Source organism: Bos taurus, chromosome X (genome assembly GCF_002263795.3).
Source record: "Bos taurus isolate L1 Dominette 01449 registration number 42190680 breed Hereford chromosome X, ARS-UCD2.0, whole genome shotgun sequence".
Classification (NCBI taxonomy): domain Eukaryota; kingdom Metazoa; phylum Chordata; class Mammalia; order Artiodactyla; family Bovidae; genus Bos; species Bos taurus.
In genome coordinates, this window is record NC_037357.1 from 93,307,858 (window position 1) to 93,334,843 (window position 26,986).

Consider the following 26,986-nt stretch of genomic DNA (forward strand, 5'->3'; position numbering starts at 1 on the left):
TGACCAACCTAGATAACATATTGAAAAGCAGAGACATTACTTTGCCAACAAAGGTCCGTGTAGTCAAGGCTATGGTTTGTCCAGTGGTCATGTATGGATGTGAGAGTTGGACTGTGAAGAAAGCTGAGCGCCGAAGAATTGATGCTTTTGAACTGTGGTGTTGGAGAAGACTCTTGAGAGTCCCTAGGACTGCAAGGTCCAACCAGTCCATTCTGAAGGAGATCAGCCCTGGGATTTCTTTGGAAGGAATGATGCTAAAGCTGAAACTCCAGTACTTTGGCCACCTCATGTGAAGAGTTGACTCATTGGAAAAGACTCTGATGCTGGGAGGGATTGGGGGCAAGAGGACAAGGGGACGACAGAGGATGAGAGGGCTGGATGGCATCACTGACTCGATGGACGTGAGTCTGAGTGACCTCCGGGAATTGGTGATGGACAGGGAGGCCTGGCGTGCTGCGATTCATGGGGTCACAAAGAGTCGAACACGACTGAGCAACTGAACTGAACTGAAATGAACTGAACTGAGGACTCTTATGACTTCCTTGGTGGCTCAGATGGTAAAGCGTCTACCTACAATGTGGGAGACCCGAGTTCGATCCCTGGGTTGGGAAGATCCCCTGGAGAAGGAAATGGCAACCCATTCCAGTACTCTTTCCTGGAAAATCCCATGGATGTAGGGGCCTGGTAGGCTGCAATCCATAGGGTCGCAAAGAGTTGGACATAACTGAGCGACTTCACTTTACTTCTTCAGGACTCTTATAGGATTACTTGCCTTGGTGCTCATGAGTCAGGTAGCTCAGACAGTGAGTGGAGAAGCCGTTCAAAAGATAAATTGGCTGCCCTGAAGCACTTGTAACAAGCATGGGCAAAGACTACTGTGTTGTTTTATATTCGTTTTGGTTGCTGCAGTGGCACCATGTTTCATTTATTGGAGGAGACTGTTGCACGAAACAGTAGTATAAAGTAATAAAGTGGATTGCATGAGATTTTATATGATTTTGCAGATCCCTTTTTCTAAATCAATTCTTCAGTGCCAAGCTGGAGCTCTGTATTCCTTAAGGTTTTGTCAGATGATTAACATCACAGTCACTAAGAATCATTTAATACTCGTTTCAAATGTTCAATAGTAGAGCATACTGATAACATATAAAAACATCTCCATTATTATTATTTCCAACATCATCAAACTATTTCAAAGTGTAAGATAGTCGCAATTACTTTAAGGGAAGAAAAGAGCATTGGTATCAGACATCATCCCTAGATTCAAATCCAAGTCATTTACCAGCTCTGTAACCTTGGGAATATTAATTTCTCTGAGTCTGTATTTCTTCATGTACATAATGGAATCAGCAGTACTTACCTCACAGAGATTGTGAAGATTAAATATGTCCCTTTGGATATACTGTAGAATTGAATTGATATATCTGGTATTTTCCTAAAAGTAGCCACTGAGGTGGGGAAGTGAGTTGGGGATACAGATGAAACAAGATTTTCCATGACTGAAAATCAGTGAGGCTGAGAATAGGTGGGAATAGGCACAGGGAATTCATCTTTACTTTTGTATGCATTTGAATGATATCAATTTAACAGATTAAACAGAAACTTGGAAAACTATAGGTCAAACTTTCATCTATGTCCTCTGCCATATATCATAGTGTTATAACTGGAGGAGACCTGAAAAGGGCTAAGTAATTTACTCAAAATGACACTCCTAGATAACAATGGAATATAACATAGGTCTTCAGCTCCTAAGTAAAAGATTTTCCCATCGTTCTTGCTGACTTCTTTAACTATAGCACTTTTTAACATAAGTTCTATCAATTTCTTGCATGTAAGATTTTTTAAAATAAATTTACCTATTTGAAGGAGAATGAGGGGACTAATTTGAGAAATCTGAGGTTAATTCATACAATCCTTTTAAATCTACTCTTGCATTTGATCCTTGCAATGATCCTATGAGGTTCACAATGAGTTATTTCCACTTTCTACGTTAAGTGATGGGACATGTCCAAAGTTATTCAACAATTTGGTAATTGAACTAGAACTAAAACTCGGCTGTGGAGATCATTGAACCTCAAATCCACTTTCATTGCTAGTTTTAAACATTTGTAATAATTCCCTTTAACTTTGCAGAATCAAGAATCTTAATTTCTATCACATTCTAGGGTGATTTTTCTTTCATGCATATTTGGGTTTTCTGTGAAAAAGAAAATGGAGCTTAATATCAGCCTCTGGGGGGAATGAAAGTGGCCGAAAGCACTGAACACCTTGCAGGTGATTTTGTTAGAACATAAACTCACGTGAGAATACAAAAATCGTAAAATTAGGTATTGTTATTGTGAGTGGCTTAGATCTTTAAAGTGTGACTGTACATATTGTACATAAGTGAAGTTGCTCAGTCGTGTCCAACTCTTTGCGACCCCATGGATGGTAGCCTGCCAGGCTTCTCTGTTCATGGGATTTTCCAGGCATGAATACTGGAGTGGGTTGTTATTTCCTTCTTCAGGGATTCGTCCCAACCCAGGGGTCAAACCCGGGTCTCCTGCACTGCGGGTAGACTCTTTACCATCTGAGCCACCAGAGAAACATACTTTTGTGTAATTTTGTTTTGGATTTTCTGACAAAGGTATTCTTAAAATCTTATATGTAAATTTTGCATTTACATCTTATAAGAATTTTTATATGTGTTGTCACAATGAACTTCATGACAACCCTTTGAGGGATAGGGTTAAGTTGATGCATCTCTATTTTGCAGATGAAAAAACTGAGGTATTGGAAAAGTCAAATGGCTTGCTCAACTCCTTTCTTGTGTTTCTTATCACCTTATCTTTTAATTACCTCACAGTAGTTCACTCTTTCAAGCTTAGCTGATTATTATAGTAATGATACAATATTGAACTTCATTTTTTCGCATTATATATGCAGCCTTCACTTTCCTCATGGTAATATGTTCTTTCCTCTTAAATTCATGTTTTGTGTTTTAGCATTTCAGTTGTCCCTAGCTTCTTTAATCACATTAAGGAAAGCTGAGAAAAGAAGCTATAGGCTGGAGCCACTTCTGAATACCTTCTCTGGTGGTGATTCCTATAATTTGGATTATGTATCTCAGACACCCTCTAGATTTTGTGTATGTTGAGACTCTTGAATAGAAAAATCATAGTGAGCTACCTGCTGAGATGTCACAAGAGGAGGTTCTTTGATTCTGAGTTTTCCAATGTTTCTATGGTGATAGGTGTGACCCTTTTGGGAAGAAATCAGAGAAGTGGAGGATCTTTCAGTTTCCTTTTATTAACTATTTTTTTTTTCTAGCAACCATTTACCCTCAAATATATAATCTTCAAGTAGATACTGGGAGATCTCAATGGCACCCAGTTCAAGGAGCATTACAGCTCTAGAGTGCTGAGACTCAAATCTCAGTTCTACCATTACTAGCTGGAAGATTTGAGGATAAGCTTCTTCATCTTTCTGTGTCTCAGTTTCCTCATTTGAAAAATGGAGAAATAATGTACCCACTCTTAGAATTATGAGGATTAAATAAACTAATTCTTTTAGCAGCACTGTACCTAGCACATAGTAAGTACTCAGTGACTGTTGGCAATTACTGTTCTTTTATCACCATTTTGTTGTTAATGTCATGCTCAGAGTAGCTTCAATCTTGAAGATTTTCCCAGAGGACTATTGTAAAACTTTCTATTCCCCTGGAAGATATACAATTAAACTGTCTGAAAATATATGTGTATCTAGTTGGCCTATAGTTACCTTTTTCTAACATAAGAGACATAAGAAATGCTTTTTAAATTACCTATAATCTCAAAACACTAAAACATTGATTTTTCATTTTTCAAGCAGTTCCAGAATTTCTTATATGTCAGAGGCTGAAAGTGAGTGTTATCTGCTCAAGATCTTCTGAAATGATTGATTTGTTGTCCTTAGAGTTGTTTTTCTTTTAGCAGAAACTTTTTTAGAAAGAAGATACTCACCAGATTTGGGGTACTAGAAAGTAGTGAGGGAGTACTATAAGTACTGTAATTTGAGTTAGAGGATAAGAGTTCTGGTTCTGACTCCATCAATTTTAAACTCTATGACCTTGGGCCTCCAAATTAATTTCCTATGAAATGGGAATGATACATGAAAGCTCTCTATTTCCCTACTGTAAAGTTATATAGATGCACATGAGGGATTATTATTTGTATTGCAAAATGCTCTATCTCGTTAAGATACAAAGTAACTTCATAGGTCAGTGTCAAGATCCCCAATTCTTTGCTTTCTTTTGTAGTTGTAGACTCTAGTGGCTCTGCTTTGCTTCCCTCCTTAAAGATTTAACCTCTTACTTCATCCATAGACACTTTTTCCTCCTCAATTCTGGCCAAAGAGTGGGGTGTGTTTTTACTTGTCAGTTACCTGCTCCTGATGCTAAGAAAGATTGAAGGCAAAAGAAGAGAGTGGCAGAGGATGAGATGGTTAGAGGATGAGATGGTTAGAGGATGAGATGGTTAGTTAGCATCTCTGACTCAATGGACATGAATTTGAGCAAACTGCAGGAGATAGTAAAAGAAAGGGAAGCCTGATGTGCTGCAGTCCATGGGGTTGCAAAGAGTCGGACACAACTTAGTGACTGAACAATAAACAACAATACCTGCTCCTGTCCTTTGAAGGCACTGTTCATGTTCATAAAACAAGCAGATCACTGTGGAATACAGTGGGTAGCAAAATAAACTTGGAATATGACAAAAGTAGTATAATCTTATGAAATTTCTATGGTCATAGTCCCGGAAGCATGGTTTGTGATGTTTTGTATATATGAGACATTGACCTGCTATGGATGGGACTCAATCTTCCTCCCTCTCTCCTTTTTTTCCTCCAGTATTCCCTTCCTTAAGAGAAGAACCCAGAGGGATGGGATGGGGAGGGAGGTGGGAGGGGGGTTCAGCATGGGGAACACATGTACACCCGTGGTGGATTCATGTCAATGTATGACAAAACCAATACAATATTGTAAAGTAATTAGCCTCCAATAAATAAATATAAATAAATAAATTTTTTAAAAGGAGAAGAACCAGAAAATCCAGCTTCTAGAATGTTTCTTTCTTTCTTTCTTTTTTTTTTGGCCATGCCACTCAGCATTCAGGATCTTAGTTCCCCCTTAAGGGGATCAGGGATGGAACAGGTACCCCCACTCTCCCCCCACCCTCCAACACCCATGTAGTGGAAGCACTGAGTCTTAACCACAGGGCTGCCAGGGAAATCCAAGAAAGTCTAGCTTCTAGACAAAAAGGTTTGAAGAGCCAATTCAAGCAGAATAATGGTTATTATCTTAAGTAGGTAATTTGCATTTCTGAAGCCCTCCTGCCCATATGGTTCACATCTCAATAACATCTCAATACCAACCCCCCTTTGGGTATTTCCTGACCAATTCTTAAACAATTTCTAAGGAGCATCTTAGTCACAGACACTTTGAAGTGTGGCACCAACTCTAGAGAAAAGCAAAAAGTTTATAAAGCCCTTGAAAAAAACCTGAGTTTTCTTTAAGACTGTTCTGTACACCCTAATTTCCTTCTGTTTTAGATTTGGTCTGGCTATATGTTAAAGAAAACTTTTTTTTTTTTTTTTTTTTTAAGAGAGAGAAGCATATATACCTTCCTAATAGCTTTCCGTTTACTCACTCTTCCCAACATTTAGAATGTTGCCCAGGGTTTTCTAGTGGCTATTCCAATTGGCTGTTCTTTGAGTGAGAGGACACTAACCAGAAATGGCTGAAACATTCCTAACTATCAGCTATACCCTTTGTGCCATTTGACTAAAATATTTGTGATATAGATAGGACAAAAATAATATTTTTTAGACTCCTTGATGATTGCCATTCATTTCAGGTCAGTTCAGTCGCTCAGTCATGTCCAACTTTTTGCGACCCCATGAACCACAGGACGCCAGGACTCCCTGTCCATCACCAACTCCCGGAGTTCACCCAAATCCATGTCCATCGAGTTGGTCATGCCATCGAACCATCTCATCCTCTATCATCCCCTTCTCCTCCTAACCTCAATCTTTCCCAGCATCAGGGTCTTTTCAAATGAGTCAACTCTTCACATCAGGTGGCCAAAGTATTGGAGTTTCAGCTTCAACATCAGTTCTACCAATGAACACCCAGGACTGATTTCCTTTAGAGTGGACTGGTTGGATCTCCTTGCAGCCCAAGGGACTCTCAAGAGTCTTCTCCAACACCACAGTTCAAAAGCATCAATTCTTCAGCGCTCAGCCTTCTTCACAGTCCAACTCTCACATCCATACATGACCACTGGAAAAACCATAGCCCTGACTAGACGGACCTTTGTTGGCAAAGCAATATCTCTGCTTTTGAATATGTTATCTAGGTTGGTCATAACTTTCCTTCCAAGGAGTAAGCGTCTTTTAATTTCATGGCTCAATCACCATCTGCAGTGATTTTGGAGCCCCCCAAATAAAGTCAAACACTGTTTCCACTGTTTCCCCATCTATTTTCCATGAAGTGATGGGACCAGATGCCATGATCTTCGTTTTCTGAATGTTGAGCTTTAAGCCAACTTTTTCACTCTCCACTTTCACTTTCATCAAGAAGCTCTTTAGTTCTTCTTCACTTTCTGCTATAAGGGTGGTGTCATCTGCATATCTGAGGTTATTGATATTTCTCCCAGCATTCTTGATTCCAGCTTGTGTGTACTCCAATTCAGCCTTTCTCATGATGTACTCTGCATTTAAGTTAAATAAGCAGGGTGACAATATACAGCCTTGATGTACTCCTTTTCCTATTTGGAACCAGTCTGTTGTTCCATGTCCAGTTCTAACTGTTGCTTCCTGACCTGCATACAGGTTTCTCAAGAGGCAGGTCAGGTGGTCTGGTATTCCCATCTCTTCCAGAATTTTCCACAGTTTATTGTGATCCACACAGTCAAAGGCTTTGGCATAGTCAATAAAGCAGAAAAAGATGTTTTTCTGGAACTCTCTTGCTTTTTCGATGATCCAGCAGATGCTGGCAATTTGATCTCTGGTTCCTCTGCCTTTTCTAAAACCAGCTTGAACACCTGGAAGTTCACAGTTCACATATTGCTGAAGCCTGGCTTGGAGAATTTTGAGCATTACTTCACTAGCATGTGAGATGAGTGCAATTGTGTGGTAGTTTGAGCATTCTTTGGCATTGCCTTTCTTTGGGATTGGAATGAAAACTGACCTTTTCCAGTCCTGTGGCCACTGCTGAGTTTTCCAAATTTGCTGGCATATTGAGTGCAGCACTTTCACAGCATCATCTTTCAGGATTTGAAACAGCTCAACTGGAATTCCATCACCTCCACTATCTTTGTTTGTAGTGATCCTTCCTAAGGCCCACTTGACTTCACATTCCAGGATGTCTGGCCCTAGGTGAGTGATCACACCATCCTCATTATCTGGGTGCTGATCATCTTTTTTGTACAATTCTTCTGAGTGTTCTTGGCAGCTCTTCTTAATATCTTCTACTTCTGTTAGGTCCCTACCATTTCTGTCCTTTATTGAGCCCATCTTTGCATTATAGTATTATTGCCATTAAATAACCTTTCTTATCTCCTGACCATTCACTGGCCATTAGCACACTGTATAGAGAAGTACTCTGCTAAAAGAAAGGGATACAGAGAAGAACAAGATGAAGTATCTATTGTGGGGCTCACTTTATGGTAAGGGAAACAGACAATGCCTTTGTGCCAGGTACTGTTTTAAACTTTTGAACACATATTAAATTGATAAATCCTATGAGCTGGTACTATTATTATCCTTATTTTATAGTTGAGGAAACTGACAAACAGTGATGGAAAAAATTGCCTGAAGTCTTAATGTTATAAAGTTGCAGAACCAGGATATTAACCTAGGCAATATGATGTATGGACAAGAATGGGAAGTGACTTGGAGATGATAAGTTAGGTTTAAGACATATTGTACATTTTAGTGCATCTGATAAACAGTTGGCTGGAAATGGAGAGAGAAGAGTCAAAGGTGACCATCAATCACTGACACAGAATGGATTGATAGTAGTGGTAAACAATTTAGATTGTAAATATAGGAGGTGGAGAAGGTTTGTAAGCACACTGAGTATAAACAACTTGTCTGATGCCTAGGAGATATTCTTCTGGTCCCGAGAGAAAGATTCTTATCCTTAATAATAATAATGGTAGTGGTGATAACAATAGCTAATTATATTGAGAACTTTTTTATACGCTAAGAGCTATTTTAAGTGTGTTTACCTGTACTAATCCATTGAATCCTCACATTAACCCTATAGATGTGACATTTCCTCTACCTCTTGTCAGATAAAGGAAGTGAGGTTCACAGGTGTTAAATAGCTTATCAAAGTCACTTTGCTTCCTCAACCCTGTTGTTTCATAATCCATAGGAATTGAGGAAGAGCAGATAAGAGAGGCCTCTTGAAATTCTCTTGGCTAGAATTAACAAACCTTAGTCGAGGGATGGATGAATGGAGAAAATGAAAGTGAAGTTGCTCGGTTGTGTCCAACTCTTTGCGACCCCATGGACTGTAGCCTACCGGGCTTCTCCGTCCATGGGATTTTCCAAGCAAAAATACTGGAGTGGGTTGCCATTTCCTTCTCCAGAAGATCTTCCCGACCCAGGGATTAAACCCGGGTCTCCTGCATTGTAGTCAGACGCTTTACCGTCTGCGCCACCAGGAAAGTCCTGGATGAATGGAGAGGAAGTACCAAATTATCTCCCCTCTCTCCTACATATTTTTCTGGCAACAACCAAACAAGCTCTCCTGGCTTTCATTATGGCCCACCTGTACAGTATGAAAATTATCTGACCAGACATTCTTTTTCTACAATTGCACCTCCTTTCCCCCTCCTTCTTAAAATCAGAAATGGCTGCCCTCTCTGACCCCTTATACTTCACAGTTAATTACACCTCAAACATCTCTTATACTTTAACCCCTTTAATTTTCTTTTATTCTTTTCCACTTCTTATAATGAGAAGACACACTTCATTCTCCTTTTCTGTCACTCATCAAAAACTTTTAAAAATGTATTGAAGACTATCATGTACCAAACACTACTCTAAGCCTTTTAAATACATTACTGAAGAAAACATCAAAGGTGAAAATCTCTGCTTTCAAAAAATTTACAATTTAATGGAAATTAGAGTTGAGTTTTCTGCATCTGACTTCTGAAGTACTTATTCATTACTAGATTTCTTTCTCCATTAACCCTAACCCCTACCCCTAAAGAGGCTTCATAGAAGCCTTAGGGCTCAGCAGAGAACGATTTAAAATCTTTTAATTTTACATGGGAAAGTTGAGGCTTAGAAAGAAAAATGCCTTGACAAAGATTATAGGATATAATTCCTGGGCATCTAGCTCCCAGTTCAGTGCTCTCTTCTATACTTGCTGACTCTCCATGTCTGGTTGACCCAGATCTAAAACTGATAACAAGGTGCCTAGTGTAAACTCTGAAAGTGTTAGTCCCTCAGTTGTTTCCCACTCTTTGTGACCCCATGGACTGTAGCCTGCCAAACTTCTCTATCCACAGAATTCTCCAGATAAGAATACTGGCGTGAGTAGCCGTTCCCTTCTCCAGGGGATCTTCCTGACCCAGGGATTGAACCTGGGTCTTCTGCATTGCAGGAAGATTCTTCACTATCTGAGCCATCAGGGAAGCCCAGAATAACCTCTGACACATAGTAGTTATGCATAAATATTTTGTAAGTGCTGAATGTATACAAGAACAGCTCTACTCATATATATGGATCAAAGAAAAGAAAATGTGTTTTGAGAGAAAATTGGAGATATTTATTCTCTAAACTCTTTGATAATGACCCAGAAATGTTCCTCATAATCTCAGTAGAAGATTCATTGTGTATTATTGCCTATCTAATTATCTAATTAAGACTATTTTCTTTAATTCCTAACAGTCAATAAACAAAGGAATTATTTATAAGTTTATCTTTTACTCTTTTGTGTTTCTGTATTATAATTTGTATCCTCGCTGACTGTTCATTTAACTACATTAGGTCTTAAGCAGCTATTGTGACCCGTAAAATGAACATTTCTGTGAGTAAATGTAGTTGACATCCAAAACAATTAACTGTTTTATAGACTATCTTTTGAAATGCAACCAGGTCATAAATGAAACTAATTGTAATCGACTTGGTGAAACTTAGTGTGATCTGAAATCTGACCATTTAAGTCAAAAGCAAGCTATGACTTCATCTTTCTTGCCCTATATTTTCACCTCTAGTGACCTCTGCTGCTGCTGCTGCTAAGTCACTTCAGTCGTGTCCGACTCTGTGCGACCCCATAGATGGTAGCTCACCAGGCTCCCCCGTCCCTGGGATTCTCCAGGCAAGAACACTGGAGTGGGTTGCCATTTCCTTCTCCAATGCATGAAAGTGAAAAGTGAAAATGAAGTCGCTCAGTGGTGTCCAACTCTAGTAATCCCATGGACTGCAGCCTACCAGGCTCCTCCATCCATGGGATTTTCTAGGCAAAAGTACTGGAGTGGGGTGCCATTGCCTTCTCCGCTAGTGAGATTAGAATGTAGCTAAATGAAAGGAAATCTGGTTGATGAGGTGCTGGTAGGTACTAGTGATGGAAATGATTATGATAGTATAGGGCAGCTGAATGAAGCCACCTAGTGTTTACTTTCATTAAGAGGAAAAAGGAAACACTTGGCGGCTTCATTCAGCTACTCTACAACATCACAATCATTTCTTTAATTTGGGATTTCTGGTTTTCTTTAACAGTAATCTTTTGGTATTCTGATTACCTGCTCTGTGTTGCAAAACTCCTATATATCCTATCTACCCCCCTTACTTCCTCAGAGCAGTTCTCTCAGGGTTTACTCAAGATGCTGCCTGCCAGGCTTAAAGTCCTAAAAAGTCCTGCCAAATAATACATAACTCAACTTTTAGGTTGTGAATTTTTTTTTAGTTGAATATATATCTGAATCACTGTGCTGTACACCTGCAACTAATATGACATTGTACATCAACTATACTTTGATTTTTTTAAAAAGAAAAAATTATCTAAAAGAGAAATAGAAAATTGTTTATATTAACCACTCTTGGCTTGCATGTTTAAGAGAAGTAGAAAGATAAAATGCTTATTTAGAGAGATTTGGCATTGATGTGTAAGCAAGTTTATTAGAGTAAATATCCATACAGGAGGGTGGAACTCTTCTGTATGGAGTGAGAATTAGGCCAGAAAGGGGAGAATTCAGGAAACTATGTAGCTATAAGGATATTCCTATGAAGGTAGTGCTAGTTGGACACGTTGAAAGAAACAAATTCATATGCATAGAAGACGTGAGGGAAAGAGGCAGCTAATACTGCTGGGGACCAGTCAGGGCTATCTTGGTGAGCAGAATATGCAAATTAGAATGTTGTCAAAATTCTGACTTCTTAGTATCTAGTAAGTCCTGAAAAATTATATTTCTAGAATACAATCATGTGTAACCAAGAGTTAGTGGCATACTGTATCCATACAGTGGGTTAGATTTTATTTTTAAATTGTCTTTCCCTTGGTTCTTTTCCAGATATGGATCAACTCATAAACAACTGGGAGGTCCAACTTAATTCAGAAGGTGGCTCAATGCATATGTTCAAACAGGTCGGTTATCAAGAAAGTGAATATTCATATTGAGCCATAATAGTGTTCAGTACATGGTAATCATAAAGCTGAAGCTCATTTTTCTTTCTAACAACATGTTGGGGACTGAGAGGAGTGAAAGAAGGGAGGTTTCCAGAAAATACTTGGATGCCTAAGTTTCTGGTTCAAATAGGGAGTAAATCTGGCATAAAAGAAGTATATCCTTTGGGATCAAGGCTATATGGACAAGATTAGACACTTGGTAGAAGACAGAAATCATTTATCTAGCACTGTTCCATATTTCAAGCACTCGGAAGACTAAATTCAATGTCTTATTTTATCTTTGCAATAACTCTTTTGGATAGTGCATTAGTATTCTACAGATAGACAGAAACACCAGAATATGTATTTTTCAATTTCTCTCTATCCTTGTATCTACAAATATACATAAAATTTGTATCTATCTATATCTATTTACTCCATATGTCTGTAGATACAAATAATATATATGTATGTGTATCTTTACACCTAAAATAAAATTACATCTCTATCTATATAGCTATCCAAATATACATATCTTTATCTACCTATCTATAGAGAAATAATTTTTGTGTGTACTTCTTTATTTATTTATTTTTCAATTGGAGGAAAATCGCTTTAGAGTGTTGTGTTGGTTTCTGCCACACCACAATGCAAATCAGCTGTAATTATCCATATATCCCCTCCCTCTTGAACCTCCTTCCCCTCTCCTCACCCCATCACTCTAGGTCATCACAGAGCACCAGACTGGGCTTCCTGTGTTATATAGCAGCTTCTCACTGCTATCTATTTTGCACATGCTAGTACATATATGTTGATGCTGCTTTCTCCATTCATCCCATTCGCTCCCTCCCTTACTGTGTCAATTCTATTCTCTACATCTATGTCTCCATTCCTTCCCTGCAAACAGGTTCATCGATATGATTTTTATAGATTCTGTATATATGTATTAATATACAATATTTGTTTTCCTCTTTTTGACTTACTTCATTCTGTATAAAAGGCTCTAGGTTCATCTACCTCACTGGAACTGACTCAAATTCGTTCTTTTTGTGGCTGAGTAATAGTCCATTGTATATATGTACCACATCTTTATCCATTCATCTGTCAATGGACATCTAGGATGCTTCCATGTTCTAGCTATTGTAAATAGTGCTGCAATGAACACTGGGGTACACATTTCTTAGAATTGTGGTTGTCTTGGGGTATATTCCACAGTAGTGGGATTGCTGGGTCATATTGTAGATTTGTTCCTAGCTTTTTAAGGAATCTATAGAGAAAGAGTTTTTAAAATTTTATTTTATTGAAGTATAGTTGATTTACAATGTTGTGTTAATTTCTACTGTACAACAAAATGATTCAGTTATACATATGTGTATATATATAGTATTCCATATTATTTTCCATTATAGTTTATCACAGGATATTGAATAGCATTTCCTGTGCTATACAATAAGACTTTGCTGTTTATCCATTATATATATATATATAATATTTTGCATCTGCTAATCCCAAACTCCTAATCCATCCCTCCCCCACCCCTCCCCTCCCCTACCCCCATTAGCAACCACAAGTCTGTTCTCTATGTCTCAGATGTACGCCTAGGAGTGGGATTACAGGACCATATGGCTTATATTCTAGGCAGCCAAAGACGAAGAAGCTCTATACAGTCAGCAAAAACAAGACCAGGAGCTGACTGTGGCTCAGATCATGAACTCCTTATTGCCAAATTCAGACTTAAATTGAAGAAAGTGGGGAAAATCACTAGACCATTCAGGTATGATCTAAATCAAATCTCTTATGATTATACAGTGGAAGTGAGAAATAGATTTAAGGGACTAGATCAGATAGACAGAGTGCCTGATGAACTATGGACAGAGGTTTTTGACATTGTACAGCAGCCAGGGATCAAAACTATCCCCAAGAAAAAGAAATGTTAAAAAAAAAAAAAAAAGCTGTCTGGGGAGGCCTTACAAATAGCAGTGAAAAGAAGAGAAGTGAAAAGCAAAGGAGAAAAGGAAAGATATAAGCATCTGAATCCAGAGTTCCAAAGAATAGAAAGGAGAGAAAAGGCAGCTTTCCTCAGTGATCAATGCAAAGAAATATAGGGAAAAAATAGAATTAAAAATGACTAGAGATCTCTTTAAGAAAATTAGACATACTGAAAGGTTGTTGCTGAAATATGAAAGATGCTGGGATTATTGGCCTCTGGAGGAGAAGAATTCAATCTGGGGCCAGAGATGAGGCTTGATTACTCAGAGATTTTGTGTAATAAAGTTTTATTAAAGTATAAAAGAGATAGAGAAAGCTTATGACACACACATCAGAAGGGAGATGGAGAGTGCCCCCTGCTAGTCTTTAGCAATGGAGTTATATACTCCAATTAGTTATTACAATGAATCAAAAGAATGTCCACAGGTTGCAAAGATCTTACTAGACCCATTCCCACAATCCACATTTCAAGATAACAGGATTAGCCAGAAGTTTTTCAGGAAGGAGAAACTGTCCTCAAGCTGGATACATCCCTATATAATCCTTAGTACAGAGTGCAAACTGAGCCCTTTGTTGTGTAATCATTAGTTTCAGACTTAAAGATAAAAATGTTTTCTTTAGGTGAATATATTCCCAAAGGAAACAATTCCATTCACCATTGCAAATAACAGAATAAAAGAATTAGGAATATGACCTGCCTCTTGAGCAACCTATATGCAGATAAGGAAGCAACAGTTAGAACTGGACATGGAACAAAAGGCTGGTTCCAAATAGGAAAAGGAGTACATCAAGGCTGTATATTGTCACTCTGCTTATTTAACTTTTATGCAGAGTACATCATGAGAAACACTGGGCTGGAAGAAGCACAAGCTGGAATCAAGATTGCCAGGAGAAATATCAATCACCTCAGATATGCAGATGACACCACCCTTATGCAGACAGTGAAGAGGAACTAAAAAGCCTCTGGATGAAAGTGAAAGAGGAGAGTGAAAAAATTGGCTTAAAGCTCAACATTCAGAAAACGAAGACCATGGCATCTGGTCCCATCACTTCATGGGAAATAGATAGGGAAACAGTGGAAAGAGTGTCAGGCTTTACTTTTTTGGGCTCCAAAATCACTGCAGATGGTGATTGCATCCATGAAATTAAAAGACGCTTACTCCTTGGAAGGAAAGTTATGACCAACCTAGATAGCATATTCAAAAGCAGAGACATGACTTTGCCAACAAAGGTCTGTGTAGTCAAGGCTATGGTTTTTCCAGTGGTCATGTATGGATGTGAGAGTTGGACTGTGAAGAAAGCTGAGCACAGAAGAATTGATGCTTTTGAACTGTGGTTTTGGAGAAGACTCTTGAGAGTCCCTTGGACTGCAAGGAGATCCAACCAGTCCATTCTGAAGGAGATCAGCCCTGGGATTTCTTTAGAAGGAATGATGCTAAAGCTGAAACTCCAGTACTTTGGCCACCTCATTCAAAGAACTGACTCATTGGAGAAGACTCTGATGCTGGGAGGGGTTGGTAGCAGGAGGAGAAGGGGATGACAGAGGATGAGATGGCTGGATGGCATCACCGACTTGATGGACATGGATTTGGGTGGACTCCGGGAGTTGGTGATGGACGGGGAGGCCTGGTGTGCTGCAATTCATGGGGTCGCAAAGAGTCGGACACGACTGAGCAACTGAACTGAACTGAACTGAAAGAGACAAAAGACCTATATATAGAAAACTATAAAACACTGCTGAAAGAAATCAAAGAGGGCATTAATAGATGGAGATATATACCGTGTTCATGGATTGGAAGAATCAATATAGTGAAAATGAGTATACTACCCAAAGGAATCATTAGATTCAATGCTATCCCTATCAAACTACCAACGGTATTTTCACAGAGCTAGAACAAATAATTTCACAATTTGTATGGAAATACAAAAAACCTCGAACAGCCAAAGCAGTTTTGAGAAAGAAGAATGGAACTGGAGGAATCAACCTGCTACAAAGCCACAGTCATCAAGACGGTATAGTACTGACACAAAGACAGAAATATAGGTCAATGGAACAAAATAGAAAGCCCAGAGATGAATCCACGCACCTATGGACACCTTATCTTTGACAAAGGAGGCAAGAATATACAATGCAGAAAAGACAATCTCTTTAGCAAGTGGTTCTGGGAAAGCTGAACAACCACTTGTAAAAGAATTAAACCAGAACACTTTCTAACACCATACACAAAAATAAATTCAAAATGGATTAAAGATCTCAATGTAAGACCAGAAACTATAAAACTCCTAGAGGAGAAGATAGGCAAAACACTCTCCAACATAAATCACAGCAGGATCCTCTATGACCCACCTACCAGAATATTGGGGGAAAAAAAGCAGAAATAAACAAATGTCACCTAGTTAAAATTAAAAGCTTCTGCACAACAAAGGGAACTGTAAGCAAGGTGAAAAGACAGCCTTCAGAATGGGAGAAAATAATAGCAAATGAGGCAACTGACAAAGAATTAATCTCAAAAATATACAAGCAGCTCATCCAGCTCAATTCCAGAAAAATAAACGACTCAATCAAAAAATGAGCCAAAGAACTAAACAGACATTTCTCCAAAGAAGATATACAGACGGCTAACAAACACATGAAAAGATGCTCAACATCACTCATTATCAGAGAAATTCAAATCAAAACCACAATGAGATATCATTTCAGGCCAGTAAGAATGGCAGCTATCCAAAAATCTATAAGCAATAAATGCTGGAGAGGGTGTGGAGAAAAGAGAACCCTCTTACACTGTTGGTGGGAATGTAAACTAGTACAGCTACTATGGAGAACATTGTGGAGATTCCTTTAAAAACTGGAAATAGAACTGCCATATGACCCAGCAATCCCAGTGTGGGGCATACACACCAAGGAAACCAGAATTGAAAGAGACGAATGTATCCCAATGTTCATTGCAGCACTGTTTATAATAGCCAGGACATGGAAGCAACCTAGATGTCCATCAGCAGATGAATGGATATGAAAGCTGTGGTACATATACACAATGGATGATTACTCAGCCATTAAAAAGAATACTTTTGAATCAGTTCTAATGAGGTGGATGAAACTGGAGCCTAGGGGGGGAGGAGCCAAGATGGCGGAGGAGTAGGACGGGGAGAACACTTTCTCCCCCACAAATTCATCAAAAGAGCATTTAAACATCGAGTAAATTCCACAAAACAACTACTGAATGCTGGCAGAGGACATCAGGCACCCAGAAAAGCAACCCAACTCTTCAAAAGGAGGTAGGAAAAAATACAAAAGACAAAAAAAGAGACAAAAGAGGGAGGGACGGAGCTCCGTCCTGGGAAGGGAGTCTTAAAAAGAGAGAAGTTTCCAAACACCAGGAAACCTTCTCACTGCCGAATCTGTGCTGAGCTTTGGAAGCACAGAGGGCAACATAACAGGGAGAAAAAATAAATAAACAATTAAAACTCGCAGATTGCGAGCCCTATGGTAACTCCCCCAGCGGAGAAGCAGCGCAGACACCTGCACGCCATTAGCAAGCGGGGGCTGGGTAGGGAGGCGTGGCGTGGGCTGCATCGCTCAGAATAAGAATCTGGCCTGGATACCCTGAGCACTATCTGAGCGAAGTAATTTGGGCTAGCAAACCAGACTGTGGGATATCTACCACGCGAAAAGCCAGCCCCAACTTAAGACACCACCAGGCCCCCGCAAGGAACAAAGGACTGAACAGAGATAGCAGAGATAGCCGGCTGCAGACCTTCCCCCTCCGGTGACAGGCAGCCAGAGCCGGAAGGGGGCAATCGCAGCCCCAGAGAGACATTATCTATAAAACTGTAAGCAGGCTTCTTTGCTAACTAAAACTTCTTGGGGGTCTGGACGGTCAACATTTGCCTGAGAAGGTGCGCTGGTTTTACACCCAGATAACCGAGTGGCGGCGAGGCGATAAGTCGCAGCATTGGCGCTCGCCAAACACCTCATCACCTGAGCTGCTCGGACCTGGGAAGAGCACAAAACGCAGGCCCAACTGAGTCTGCGCCTCTGAGGACTACCCGAGTGCCTGAACCTGAGTGGCTTGGACCTGGGAGGTGCAAGCAGCCCAGGGCCGGCCTCGGATTGTTCCCGGCGGAACAACCTAGAGCCCGAGCAGCGTGGGCAGGGAGGCTACACGCGCCGTGAGCGGGGGCAGACCCAGTGTGGCTGAGGCACTGTGAGCGCATGCCAGTGTTATTTGTTTGCAGCATCCCTCCCTCCCTCCCCACAGCGCGACTGAACAAGTGAGCCTAAAAAAAAAAAAAAAAAGTTTCCCCCACCGTCCCCTTTGTGTCAGGGCGGTAACCAGACACTGAAGAGACCAGCAAACAGAAGAAGTTATAGCAGAGGGAAACACCTTGGAAGCTACAGGCAATAGATTAAAACCCCGTGGTTACTACGGACTACATAGGAAGGGGCCTATAGATCTTGAGAAATATAAGTCGGACCAAGGAACTAGCCAAAAATGAACTGAACCCACAATACTCACAATAAAACCAGAAAAAGGCCTAGATATATTTTTACTATTTTTACGATCATTCTTTCTTTCTTTCTTTTTTTAATTTTTAGAAAAAAAATTTTTTTAAGTCCTCTATTGTTCCTTTAATTTTCACTTTTATAACCTATTACTTTACAAAAAAAAAAAAAGACCCTATTTTTTTCCTTCTTCAGCAAACTTCATATATATATTTTATAATTTCTTGACCTTGTTTTTTTTTTTTTTCTTCTACTTTTCTTCTTTTCTTTAACATTGTATTTTTGAAATTCCAAACTCTACTCTAGATTTTTAATTTTAGCTTTTTGGTATATGTTATCAATTTTGTACCTATAGTTTTTTTTTTATGTAATTTCTGTGACTTTTTTTTTTTCTGTTTCTTTCTCTTCTTCTTTTATATAACATTGTATATCTGAAATTCCAAACTCTACTCTAGATTTTTAATTTATGCTTTTTGGTATTTGATATTAATTTTGTCCCTGTATTTTCCTTATAATTTTTGCAACATTGTTTGTTTTCGTTTGTTTGTTTGTTTTCTCTCTTTATGTCTCTTCTTCCTTTTTTTTTTGAAATTCCAAACTCTACTCCAGATTTTTAATTTTTGCTTTTTGGTATTAGTTATCAATTTTGTACCTGTATTTTCTTTATAATTTTCACGACCTTGTTTGTTTTTCTTTGTTCGTTTTTTCTCTCTTTCTTTTCCTTCTTCTTTTCTGTAACATCGTATTTTTGAAATTCCAAACGCTGCTCTAGATTTTTAATTTTTGCTTTTATGTATTTGTTACCAATTTTGTACCTTTAAGAACCCAATCCTCAGGACCCATTTTTCACTAGGGAGCGAGATTACTGAACTTCACTGCTCTTCCTCCCTTTGGACTCTCCTTTTTCTCCACCAGGTCGCCTGTGTCTCCTCCCTAACCCCTCTCTACTCTACCCAACTCTGTGAGTTTCTGTGTGTTCTAGATGGTGGACAACACTTAGGGAACTGATTACTGGCTGGATCTGTCTCCCTCCTTTTCATTCCCCCCTTTTATCCTTCTGGCCACCTCTGTCTCCTTCCTCCTTCTTCTCTTCTCTGTATAACTCCGTGAACATCTCTGAGTGGTCCAGTTGTGGAGTGCACATAAGGAAGTGACTACTGGCCACACCACTCTCTCCACAATTGATTCCACCCCATCTCATTTGGGTCACCTCTAACTCCTTCCTCCCTCTTCTCTTCTCCATGTAATGCTGTGAACATCTCTGAGTGACCCTCACAGTAGAGAAACCTTTCATCTTTAATGTAGATGTTTTATCAATGGTGCTGTATAGAAGGAGAAGTTTTGAAACTACTGTAAAAATAAGACCAATAACCGGAAGCAGGAGGCTTAAGTCCAAACCCTGACTCCAGGGAACTCCTGACTCCAAGGAATATTAATAGACAGGAGGTCATCAAACACCTCCATACCAACATTGAAACCAAGCACCACACAAGGGCCAATAAGTTCCAGGGCAAGACATACCAAGCAAATTCTCCAGCAACAAAGGAACACAGCCCTGAGCTTCAAGATACAGGCTGCCCAAAGTCACCCCAAAACCATAGACATCTCATAACTCATTACTGGACATTTCATTGCACTCCAGAGAGAAGAAATACAGCCCCACCCACCAGAACACCGACACAAGCTTCCCTAACCAGGAAACCTTGACAAGCCACCTGTACAAACCCACACACAGCGAGGAAAACCCACAATAAAAAGAACTCCACAAACTGCCAGAATACAGAAAGGACACCCCAAACTCAGCAATTTAAACAAGATGAAGAGACAGAGGAATACCCAGCAGATAAAGGAACAGGGTAAATGCCCACCAAACCAAACAAAAGAGGAAGAGATAGGGAATCTACCTGATAAAGAATTCCGAATAATGATAGTGAAATTGATCCAAAATCTTGAAATTAAAGTGGAATCACAGATAAATAGCCTGGAGACAAGGATTGAGAAGATGCAAGAAAGGTTTAACAAGGACGTAGAAGAAATAAAAAAGAGTCAATATATAATGAATAATGCAATAAATGAAATTAAAAACACTCTGGAGGCAACAAATAGTAGAATAACAGAGGCAGAAGATAGGTTTAGTGAATTAGAAGATAGAATGGTAGAAATAAATGAATCAGAGGGGATAAAAGAAAAACAAATTAAAAGAAATGAGGACAATCTCAGAGACCTCCAGGACAATATTAAATGCTACAACATTCGAATCATAGGGGTTCCAGAAGAAGAAGACAAAAAGAAAGACCATGAGAAAATACTTGAGGAAATAATAGTTGAAAACTTCCCTAAAATGGGGAAGGAAATAATCACCCAAGTTCAAGAAACCCAGAGAGTCCCAAACAGGATAAAGCCAAGGTGAAACACCCCCAAGACACATATTAATCAAATTAACAAAGATCAAACACAAAGAACAGATATTAAAAGCAGCAAGGGAAAAACAACAAATAACACACAAGGGAATTCCCATAAGGATAACAGCTGATATTTCCATAGAAACTCTTCAAGCCAGGAGGGAATGGCAAGACATACTTAAAGTGATGAAAGAAAATAACCTACAGCCCAGATTACTGTACCCAGCAAGGATTTCATTCAAGTATGAAGGAGAAATCAAAAGCTTTTCAGACAAGCAAAAGCTGAGAGAATTCAGCACCACCAATCCAGCTCTCCAACAAATACTAAAGGATATTCTCTAGATAGGAAACACAAAAATGGTGTGTAAATACGAACCCAAAACAATAAAGTAAATGGCAACGGGATCATACTTATCAGTAATTACCTTAAACGTAAATGGGTTGAATGCCCCAACCAAAAGAAAAAGGACTGACTGAATGGATACAAAAACAAGACCCCCACATATGTTGTCTACAAGAGACCCACCTCAAAACAGGGGACACATACAGACTGAAAGTGAAGGGCTGGAAAAAGATTTTCCATGCAAATAGGGACCAAAAGAAAGCAGGAGTAGCAATACTTATATCAGATAAATAGACTTTAAAACAAAGGCTGTGAAAAGAGACAAAGAAGGTCACTACATAATGACCAAAGGATCAATCCAAGAAGAAGATATAACAATTATAAATATATATGCACCCAACACGGGAGCACCGCAGTATGTAAGACAAATGCTAAAAAGTATGAAAGGAGAAATTAACAATAACACAATAATAGTGGGAGACTTTAATACCCCACTCACACCTATGGAAAGATCAACTAAACAAAACATTAACAAGGAAACACAAACTTTAAACGATACAATAGATCAGTTAGACCTAATTGTTATCTATAGGACATTTCATCCCAAAACAATGAATTTCACCTTTTTCTCAAGCGCACATGGAACCTTCTCCAGGATAGATCACATCCTGGGCCATAAAACTAGCCTTGGTAAATTCAAAAAAATAGAAATCATTCCAAGCATCTTTTCTGACCACAATGCAGTAAGATTAGATCTCAATTACAGGAGAAAAACTATTAAAAATTCCAACATATGGAGGCTGAACAACACGCTGCTGAATAACCAACAAATCACAGAAGAAATCAAAAAAGAAATCAAAATATGCATAGAAACGAATGAAAATGAAAACACAACAACCCAAAACCTGTGGGACACGGTAAAAGCAGTCCTAAGGGGAAAGTTCATAGCAATACAGGCACACCTCAAGAAACAAGAAAAAAGTCAAATAAATAACCTAACTCTACACCTAAAGCAACTAGAAAAGGAAGAAATGAAGAACCCCAGGGTTAGTAGAAGGAAAGAAATCTTAAAAATTAGAGCAGAAATAAATGCAAAAGAAACAAAAGAGACCATAGCAAAAATCAACAAAACCAAAAGCTGGTTCTTTGAAAGGATAAAAAAAATTGACAAACCATTAGCCAGACTCATCAAGAAACAAAGGGAGAAAAATCAAATCAATAAAATTAGAAATGAAAATGGAGAGATCACAAAAGACAACACAGAAATACAAAGGATCATAAGAGACTACTATCAACAATTATATGCCAATAAAATGGACAACGTGGAAGAAATGGACAAATTCTTAAAAAAGTACAACTTTCCAAAACTGGACCAGGAAGAAATAGAAAATCTTAACAGACCCATCACAAGCACGGAAATTGAAACTGTAATCAAAAATCTTCCAGCAAACAAAAGCCCAGGTCCAGACGGCTTCACAGCTGAATTCTACCAAAAATTTAGAGAAGAGCTAACACCTATCCTGCTCAAACTCTTCCAGAAAATTGCAGAGGAAGGTAAACTTCTAAACTCATTCTATGAGGCCACCATCACCCTAATACCAAAACCTGACAAAGATCCCACAAAAAAAGAAAACTACAGGCCAATATCACTGATGAACATAGATGCAAAAATCCTTAACAAAATTCTAGCAATCAGAATCCAACAACACATTAAAAAGATCATACACAATGACCAGGTGGGCTTTATCCCAGGGATGCAAGGATTCTTCAATATCCACAAATCAATCAATGTAATACACCACATTAACAAATTGAAAAATAAAAACCATATGATTATCTCAATAGATGCAGAGAAAGCCTTTGACAAATTTCAACATCCATTTATGACAAAAACTCTCCAGAAAGCAAGAATAGAAGGAACATACCTCAACATAATAAAAGCTATATATGACAAACCCACAGCAAACATTATCCTCAATGGTGAAAAATTGAAAGCATTTCCTCTAATGTCAGGAACAAGACAAGGGTGCCCACTTTCACCATTACTATTCAACATAGTTTTGGAAGTTTTGGCCACAACAATCAGAGCAGAAAAAGAAATAAAAGGAATCCAAATTGGAAAAGAAGAAGTAAAACTCTCACTATTTGCAGATGACATGATCCTCTACATAGAAAACCCTAAAGATTCCACCAGAAAATTACTAGAACTAATCAATGACTATAGTAAAGTTGCAGGATATAAAATCAACACACAGAAATCCCTTGCATTCCTATACACTAATAATGAGAAAACAGAAAGAGAAATTAAGGAAACAATTCCATTCACCATTGCAATGGAAAGAATAAAATACTTGGGAATATATCTACCTAAAGAAACTAAAGACCTATATATAGAAAACTATAAAACACTGGTGAAAGAAATCAAAGAGGACACTAACAGATGGGGAAATATACCATGTTCATGGATTGGAAGAATCAATATAGTGAAAATGAGTATACTACCCAAAGCAATTTATAGATTCAATGCAATCCCTATCAAGCTACCAACAGTATTCTTCACAGAGCTAGAACAAATAATTTCACAATTTGTATGGAAATACAAAAAACCTCGAATAGCCAAAGCGATCCTGAGAAAGAAGAATGGAGCTGGAGGAATCAACCTACCTGATTTCAGGCTCTACTACAAAGCCACAGTTATCAAGACAGTATGGTACTGGCACAAAGACAGAAATATAGATAAATGGAACAAAATAGAAAGCCCAGAGATAAAATCCAAGCACATATGGACACCTTATCTTTGACAAAGGAGGCAAGAATATACAGTGGATTAAAGACAATCTCTTTAACAAGTGGTGCTGGGAAATCTGGTCAACCACTTGTAAAAGAATGAAACTAGAACACTTTCTAACACCATACACAAAAATAAAGTCAAAATGGATTAAAGATCTAAACATAAGACCAGAAACTATAAAACTCCTAGAGGAGAACATAGGCAAAACACTCTCGGACATACATCACAGCAGGATCCTCTATGACCCACCTCCCAGAATATTGGAAATAAAAGCAAAAATAAACAAATGGGACCTAATTAACCTTAAAAGCTTCTGCCCATCAAAGGAAGCTATTAGCAAGGTGAAAAGACAGCCTTCAGAATGGGAAAAAATAATAGCAAATGAAGCAACTGACAAACAACAAATCTCAAAAATATACAAGCAACCCCTACAACTCAACTCCAGAAAAATAAATGACCCAATCAAAAAATGGACCAAAGAACTAAATAGACATTTCTCCAAAGAAGACATACAGATGGCTAACAAACACATGAAAAGATGCTCAACATCACTCATTATCAGAGAAATGAAAATCAAAACCTCTATGAGGTACCATTTCACACCAGTCAGAATGGCTGCGATCCAAAAGTCTACAAATAATAAATGCTGGAGAGGGTGTGGAGAAAAGGGAACCCTCTTACACTGTTGGTGGGAATGCAAACTAGTACAGCCACTATGGAGAACAGTGTGGAGATTCCTTAAACAACTGGAAATAGAACTGCCTTATGATCCAGCAATCCCACTGCTTGGCATACACACTGAGGAAACCAGAAGGGAAAGAGACACGTGTACCCCACTGTTCATCGCAGCACTGTTTATAATAGCCAGGACATGGAAGCAACCTAGATGTCCATCAGCAGATGAATGGATAAGTAAGCTGTCGTACATATACACAATGGAGTATTACTCAGCCATTAAAAAGAATACATTTGAATCAGTTCTAATGAGGTGGATGAAACTGGAGCCTATTACACAGAGTGAAGTAAGCCAGAAAGAAAAACACCAATACAGTATACTAACGCATATATATGGAATTTAGAAAGATGGTAACAATAACCCTGTGAACGAGACAGCAAAAGAGACAGTGATGTATAGAACAGTCTTTTGGACTCTGTGGGAGAGGGAGAGGGTGGGAAGATTTGGGAGAATGGCATTGAAACATGTAAAATATCATGTTTGAAACAAGATTCTAGTCCAGGTTCGATGCACGATACTAGACGCTTGGGGCTAGTGCGCTGGGACGACCCAGAGGGATGGTATGGGGAGGGAGGAGGGAGGAGGGTTCAGGATGGGGAACACATGTATACCTGTGGTGGATTCATTTTGATATTTGGCAAAACTAATACAATATGTAAAGTTTAAAAATTAAATAAAATTAAAAAAAAAAAAAAAGAAACTGGAGCCTATTATACAGAGTGAAGTAAGCCAGAAAGAAAAACACCAATACAGTATACTAATGCATATATATAGAATTTAGAAAGATGGTAATGATAACCCTGTATGCGAGACAGCACAAGAGACACAGATGTATAGAACAGTCTTTTGGACTCTGTGGGAGAGGGAGAGGGTGGGATGATTTGGGAGAATGGCATTGAAACATGTATAATATCATATGTGAAATCAATCACCAGTTCAGGTTTGATGCATGATCCAGGATGCTTGGGGCTGGTGCACTGGGATGACCCAGTGGGATGGGATGGGGAGGAAGGTGGGGCGGGGGGTTCAGGATGGGGTTTACGTGTACATCCGTGGTCGATTCATGTTGATGTATGGCAAAACCAATACAGTATTGTAAAGTAATTAGCCTCCAATTAAAATAAATAAATTTATATTAAAACAAAAAGAAGTAATCCAAATGTCCATTGACACAGAAATGGAAAAAAAAATTGTGTGATTAAGACTATGGAATGTAGTGGGGAAAAAAAAGTCTGTCCTTTCTTCCTCCTTGAGAATTCCAGACCCCTCTCTCCTTGGGGACCCCTGGACTTCTTATCAACCTACCTAGGAATTGACTTTGTCAATACCAAGGGAACATTTCATGCAAAGATGGGCTCAATAAAGGACAGAAATGGTATGGACCTAACAGAAACAGAAGATATTAAGCAGACGTGTCAAGAACACACAGAAGAACTGTACAAAAAAGATCTTCACGACCCAGACAATCAGGATGGTGTGATCACTCACCTAGGGACAGACATCCTGGAATGTGTAGTCAAGTGGGCTTTAGGAAGCATCATTATGAACAAAGCTAGTGGAGGTGATGGAATTCCAGTTGAGTTATTTCAAATCCCCAAAGATGATGCTGTGAAAGTGCGGGACAAAATATGCCAGCAAATTTGGAAAACTCAGCAGTGGCCACAGGACTGGAAAAGGTCAGTTTTCATTCCAATCCCAAAGAAAGGCAATGCCAAAGAATGCTCAAACTACAACACAATTGCACTCATCTCACATGCTAGTGAAGTAATGCTCAAAATTCTCCAAGCCAGGCTTCAGCAATATGTGAACTTTGAACTTCCAGTTGTTCAAGCTGGATTTCGAAAAGGCAGAGGAACCAGAGATCATATTGCCAACATCTGCTGGATCATTGAAAAAGCAAGAGAGTTCCATTAAAACATCTATTTCTGCTTTATTGACTATGCCAAAACCTTTGACTGTGTGGATCATAATAAACTGTGGAAAATTATGAAAAAGATGGGAATACCAGACCACCTGACCTGCCTCTTGAGAAACCTGTATGCAGGTCAGGAAGCAACAATTAGAACTGGACATGGAGCAAGAGACTGGTTCCAAATAGGAAAAGGAGTACATCAAGGCTGTATATTGTTACCCTGCTTATTTAACTTAAATGCAGAGTACTTCATGAGAAATGCTGAGCTGGAAGAAGCACAAGCTGGTATCAAGATTGATGGGAGAAATATCAATAATCTCAGATATGCAGATGACAACACCCTTATGGCAGAAAGTGAAGAAGAACTAAAGAGCTTCTTGATGAAAGTGAAAGGAGAGTGAAAAAGTTGGCTTAAAGCTCAACATTCAGAAAACTAAAATCATGGCATCTTGTCCCATCACTTCATGGGAAATTGATGGGGAAACAGTGTCTGACTTTATTTTTTGGGGCTCCAAAATCACTGCAGATGGTGATTGCAGCCATGAAATTAAAAGACCCTTACTCCTTGGAAGGAAAGATATGAGTGACTTAGACAGCATATTCAAAAGCAGAGACATTACTTTGTTAACAAAGTTTTTTCGAGTAGTCATGTATGGATGTGAGAGTTGGAC

At 38.8% G+C, this 26,986-nt stretch overlaps 1 protein-coding gene across 2 annotated transcripts in view; it reads left to right on the top strand.

Moving 5' to 3' along the window:
* Positions 1 to 26,986, top strand: part of KLF8 (KLF transcription factor 8) — a 347,285-nt gene that overhangs the window by 203,851 nt on the left and 116,448 nt on the right. For both annotated transcript variants that reach the window (XM_002700142.6, XM_010822040.4), the window contains exon 2: positions 11,544 to 11,617. In XM_002700142.6, coding sequence (XP_002700188.2) covers positions 11,546 to 11,617 — 72 coding nt within the window. In that variant the 5' untranslated portion in view covers positions 11,544 to 11,545. The remainder of the gene's footprint in view (positions 1 to 11,543; positions 11,618 to 26,986) is intronic.